General features: G+C 54.2%; 1 protein-coding gene across 1 annotated transcript; it reads right to left on the bottom strand.

Annotated features, from left to right (window-relative positions):
- Positions 1–1889: 1889 nt before the first annotated feature.
- Positions 1890–3509, bottom strand: LOC149994957 (insulin growth factor-like family member 1). The gene is made up of 4 exons (XM_090259100.1): positions 3485–3509; positions 2901–2954; positions 2528–2789; positions 1890–2271 (listed from the first exon to the last, which is right to left on the bottom strand). Exons 1-4 carry the CDS (start codon positions 3507–3509, stop codon positions 2247–2249), a joined length of 366 nt encoding a protein of 121 aa, XP_090115226.1. The 3' UTR covers positions 1890–2246.
- Between the last annotated feature and the right edge of the window lie 1737 nt (positions 3510–5246).

The following is a 5246-nucleotide window of genomic DNA, read 5'->3' as shown; positions in this document are numbered from 1 at the left end:
TCTATCTAAAAATAAATAAATAAAATATTTTAAAAGACTGGGCTAATAATGTATGCAGTGATTTATCTTAGGGATTTTTTCCTTTAACATTATATTGTGAACATTTTCCATGTAATTTGAAAGTCTTTGAAATATATTTAAAAAACAAAAGACACTGGATTTAAAAATCTTGATGCAGACACTGCACTAATTTTCTGCCATTAGGACGTTTGAGATGAATCTATGGGTCCTCACTCTGAAATACTTCTACACTTTTTCTTACGTTAAAAAGACAAAATACTGAAAGTTATTTATACACGTCAGTTAAAATAGAGAAGAAAACGTTTATCTTTCAATAAACACACGTTTAATATATTCCCAGCACTGTTTGAAATCCTTTACAAATACTTATTCATTTTACCTGGTTTTCATCATCACTTTACAAATGAGGAAACTGAGGCACAGAGGCACTGTCACTCCCAGAATGCATACTGAGTAGCAGGGTCTCACCTGGGCCCTCCAGCTGCAGAGTTCCTGCTCCCCCAGCCCCTGCTGCCTCCATCATGTCTCTGCAGACGCACACAGAATCTTCTGGAAGGTCACAGTGACACCGTCTGTAGTGTTTTTTTGAGGGGAGGATGGGGAGGAGCTTTGCTTTTTCTTTTATCCGCCTGCATAGAATTCTGCAAAGTGGTGGGTCTGGCCTTAGTGACGCAAAGTAGAGACAACGGTCAGAGGGGACAGTCCGGAAACTCTGGGCAGCGTCCTCAGGAAACGATGGGTCTTCAGGGCCCGCCCCGCAGTCGGCGGTGGTGGGCGGGGGAGGGGTTACCTACCAGCCTGGGGGTGGTTGACCTTCACCCAAAGCCCAGGAAGCTCAGGCCCCTCGTCTGGGCCACCACGCAGGGGTGGGAGGGGCACGGTCGCCTGAGACCCGTTTTGGGAGACCCACTGCAGTGACCCGGAGGCCCCAGCCTTTTCCGTCCAATTATCATATGATTGTTTAAAAATAAAACTAATACATAAAAGTAGTTTTAATTTCTTTCATATTTCAAAAAGTGTCTGGAGAGGACGGGGCATTTGCAACCTCTGTTCACGGTCTGCCCGTCCTGTCCCGTCCTGTCCCGTCCTGTCCCCTCCTGCCCCGTCGCTGGGCCCCGTGTGACCTCACGCCCCTCCTCCCTGACCCGGGTCCCCCTTGCAGGAAGTTCTGCGGCGGGCGTCACAGAGCCCGACGCCTGTGACCGCGGCTCCCTCCCGGGGATTGTGGTTGGGAGAGGCCAGGGCCTCGGGAAAGGCGTTCCCACCCTCCGTTTGGGGGGAAAGCGGACAATTGGAAATGCTGACCCCCCCATGTCTGTTCCAAACAGTTTCTTGGAGGCAAGTACATCCTTCCTGTCCGAGGTCCCAGCCTCCCACACCACGAGTTACTGGCTGGCGGGGACAAGTGGGAAGGCCAGCCCTGGGCTGGGCTGCAGGAGAGGCAAGTTTTCGTCCCAGCGCTGGAGACTCCTCGGGGCCCCGCACTCGGAGGCGCTCGCCCCCCGCCCCCGCCCCCGCGCCCACTGCTCTTCCACCGCCGACCGCCAGGGGGCGAGGCGGCCACGACCTGCCATCAATGAGGCAAGACAGGTGGTGGGGGCGGGGGGGGGGGGACACTCAGATTCAGCGCAAAAGCCCCCTCCCTCCCGGTGGATCCATCCCCTCCCAGTCCCAGCCAAGCGAGGGCGAAACAGGAAGCGGAGCCCTGTGAATGGGATGGAGTTTTTATTAGTGAAACAAGCAGAACAGGGTGAAATTTGTTTGTATTTGGCAGAAGTGGATATTCCTTGCAATCCCTGGAAGCCAGAGAGAGGACCCCTGTCTACCATTTATGACCTTCCGAACCATTCACGATCCAGGACAGTAAATGTAAAACTGCAAAATTTATATAGTGCCTTGTGTTTGCACCGAGAAGAGAAAACGATCTAAAGCAATGGACTGTCTCAGCGAAGGGTGCCCAGTGCCTGGGGATCCTGCACCTGATACCGGCTCTAGGTGTCGGGGCCTCCAACAGCAAAGTATCCCTCAGGATTGTTCAGAAACATAGAAGGAGGACCCATCACCAATTTAGGACAATTTAGAGAATTAAAGGAAGAAGAATAAGAAGAGCGATTGAAGCTGAGTGTCTGTTGTCCCCAAATATCCATGTCACGTGCCAGATCTCTGTCAGCACCAGGGACCTGTCACCAGGCTCATTCAGGAAGCTGAATCCAGCAGGCAACTCGTCACCGGGTTCTCTGTCTGCTGACACTGCAGAAAGAGGGCCAGAAATGGAGGGACAGATGGACCATGGACAGATGAGTGGAAAAGAGAGACAGGAGGACAACAGAGAGAGTGAGAGAGAAAAACAAAGAGAGAATGGGGGAGGTATACTGAGTAGAACAGGTGGCCAGGGGCAGGGGGACACCAAGAACAGGGCAGGAAGGTGGTATCCTGGACAGTCCAGGCACCCAGACCCTCCCCGGTCCCCTGCACGCCCTGCTCCTGTGAGAGGACAGGACCTTACCTGGCACAAACCCTGTCGTCCAAGGACCGGGCCGAGGAGCATGTCTGGCCTCTCACTTTTACCACGAAGGTCTCCTGGGATCTGAATGACCAGGGGCAGCACTGCTCGAAGCAGACCCTGAAGGTGCAGTTTCCACACCCCCGGGTCCTGCTCAAGGGCACCACGGCGTTGTCATAGCAACAGTGCTGCTGGGGGTCGTAGAACTTGTCCCCACATCGTGTGTGTGACTGGCACAGCATCAGATGAGCGCCCGTGGGAGACACTGGAGGAGACAGAGCTGCTGTGGCCCAGATGGCAGGGCAGGTGGGCCCAGCCCGGGGTCCTCTGGGAGCCGCACCCAACACCCAAGTGTCCCTGTCCCTCGTGGCCTCACCTGGGGCTCCGTGGGAGCAGAGGAGGGTGACGATGCACAGAGCAGCCAGAACAGCTGTGGGAGAGGATGGAGGAGGTGCGGCTGAAGGGGAGCCCAGCCTGGGGCGGGGGAAGGACTGAGGGGGTCTGTGTGCTGACTGAGGCTCAGAGGGAGGCTCAGAGCTGTACAGGGTGGGACCTAGTCCCCTGTGTTCAGGGGCCTTGGGATTTCGGACCCGTGGAAGGTGAGGGCTCCTGGCAGGACTCCTGAGATAAGTGAGCGCAGGGCGCTGGGGCAGGTGCGTGTTTCCTGGGCAGGAGCTGAGCGCAAGGCTCAGGCGCTGTCAGGCTCTCCGGGGGCTGAGCTGACTGGGCTGTTAGGCGGGGGACCCACAGGAAAGGTTAGAAGACCGGGTTTGGTGGGGATGGGACATGGATGGCCCTGGGCATGAGTTTCAGAACTCAGTCAGATGTGGATGGAGAGGAGATTGGGAATTGCTTTGGCTAAGGCCTGGCACCAAGGAGGAGGGAGGGGCTGAGGTAGGGATGGGTGGTGGCTGAGATCAGAGAGGGGCTCCTAGGGAACTGGGGTTGGGTCCCCCTTACCCAGGCAGTAGCATCGGGGAGCCATGGTTCTGGGTTGGCTGCAGCAAAATCAGAGGAAGGTTTGCGGCGTCTAGCAGGTGCTTTTATTTGATAAGGGTGACGTCACCAATTCTCCTACCTCTGTCCTGGCCTGCAGAGACATGCTGGGACCTGGGGTCTGGAGATATCCTGAAGTCATATCTGGCACTTGGAATCCTTTGGCAGCCAGGAAACGACAGAGGCCCCCACCCCCACCTGGATACTCTCCAAATGCCTCCCGTGCATGCCCAGCAGCACGGCCTTGTCAGCAGGCAGGATGGCACAGGGCGTTGCTCAGAGCCAAGCCCACTCTTCCAGAATGAATCCACCAAAGAGCTTTTTATCACACCCCTGAGTTGTCTGCTTTTCCCACATTTCTTTTTTAAGATATTATTTATTTATTTTTAGAGAAAGGTAAAGGACAGGAGAAAGAGGAGGAGAGAAATATCAATGTGTGGTTGCCTGTTGCATCCGCCAATTAGCGACCTGGCCCCCAACCCAGGTATGTACCCTGACTGGGAATCAAACTGGTGGTGACTCTTTGATTCACAGGCCATCACTCATCCACTGAGCCACACCAGCCAGGAGGAAGGAATTTTAGTTGGGTTGTTGTGGTCAGTGTCATTATCAGTATTACTTGTTCTGTGAGAGAAATGCGAACACCGTCAAGAGATTCTTCAAGTCTTTGGTCCTTATAGTGCCTGTTTAGAGGGAGAAGCATGTGGGATTTCCCTGAAAAGAGACAGCCACGTTTGGGTCAGGATGTGAAGACAGAAGGTGAAGCACAGTTTCCTTGAGGGACACAGGCAAGTAGTTCTTCAAGTTCTGGTGATCCCCCCACTGCATGCAGTGAGGACTGGGAGGCCCCTCCCCCAGCTCCTGCAGAATCATCTCTCAGGGACACCCCAGCCACATTCCAGCATGCACAAGGTTCTCTTCAGGGCCCAGGGCGTGTGATCTGTCACTCTAGTAGTCCACAGTGCCCCTCTACACCTCCTTCCTGCCTTAGGAAGGTTCCTGCCTTCTGTCGCTGCTTGTCCAAGGGACCCTCCCACACTCGCTGTCCCAAATGCCCCTCCACCTGGAGCCCAGACCCAGTTGGGGCTCCTCCACAAAGTTCACCCATTTCAGACACAAACCAGGGTGAGGACATGGTGAGACACACATTTCCCAGGATATGGCCAGGCAGGCTGGGACCCAGACCCAATCACCTCTTCCAAAATCTGGGACACTCGCAGAGTGAGGGATGTTGGAGTTGTGCCTAAATAGTAACCACCCAGCCTTCGCCAGGCATCACACAGCTGAGTCACAGGGTGGCGGGCAGAGATTGGCACATGGTAAGGGTTCGAGGACTTGTGTTGGGTCTGTTCCCAGAAGAAGGGAGGAGTCAAATGGACCAGTACTAAACCTTTTTTGAGGGATCTTCAAGTAGGTGGCTCAGTCCAACTGGACTGAGCACCAAAGGATGGAGTAGAGGGATTTTTAAGGGCATGAAGCAAACCCTCAGGGGAATGGGTCACCGTGCTGGTCAGCTGCAGAGTCCAGGGTATAGGTGTTTGAGAAAGATCAATGTGCCCTGATTAGGGATGACTGTCAGGAGACTTCTGGTCCTTGTTTCTTTGAAGTGATTAAGGGGGTGAGGGGGCAATGGGGCAATAGGGGTGTAATTAGCTCTCAGCAGGAAGCCGGCTATGCCTAGTTAATGGGGTATGCCTAGTTAATGGGGCTATGCCCCTGTTAATGG

This window comes from Furipterus horrens, unplaced genomic scaffold (genome assembly GCF_987537825.1).
Source record: "Furipterus horrens unplaced genomic scaffold, mFurHor1.1.pri manual_scaffold_13, whole genome shotgun sequence".
Classification (NCBI taxonomy): Eukaryota; Metazoa; Chordata; class Mammalia; order Chiroptera; family Furipteridae; genus Furipterus; species Furipterus horrens.
Note: the sequence above shows the minus strand (reverse complement) of the source record. Positions and strands in the feature narration are given on the sequence as shown.

What these genes read in the sequence shown, in the direction of transcription:
- LOC149994957 (XM_090259100.1), bottom strand. Translation starts at nt 3,509, where the DNA reads ATGGCTCCCCGATGCTACTGCCTGG. An exon ending in TCCCCGATGCTACTGCCTGG is followed by an intron (nt 2,955 to 3,484) that starts GTAAGGGGGACC and finishes CCTCTCCCACAG; the next exon opens with CTGTTCTGGCTGCTCTGTGC. An exon ending in CTGCTCCCACGGAGCCCCAG is followed by an intron (nt 2,790 to 2,900) that starts GTGAGGCCACGA and finishes TGTCTCCTCCAG; the next exon opens with TGTCTCCCACGGGCGCTCAT.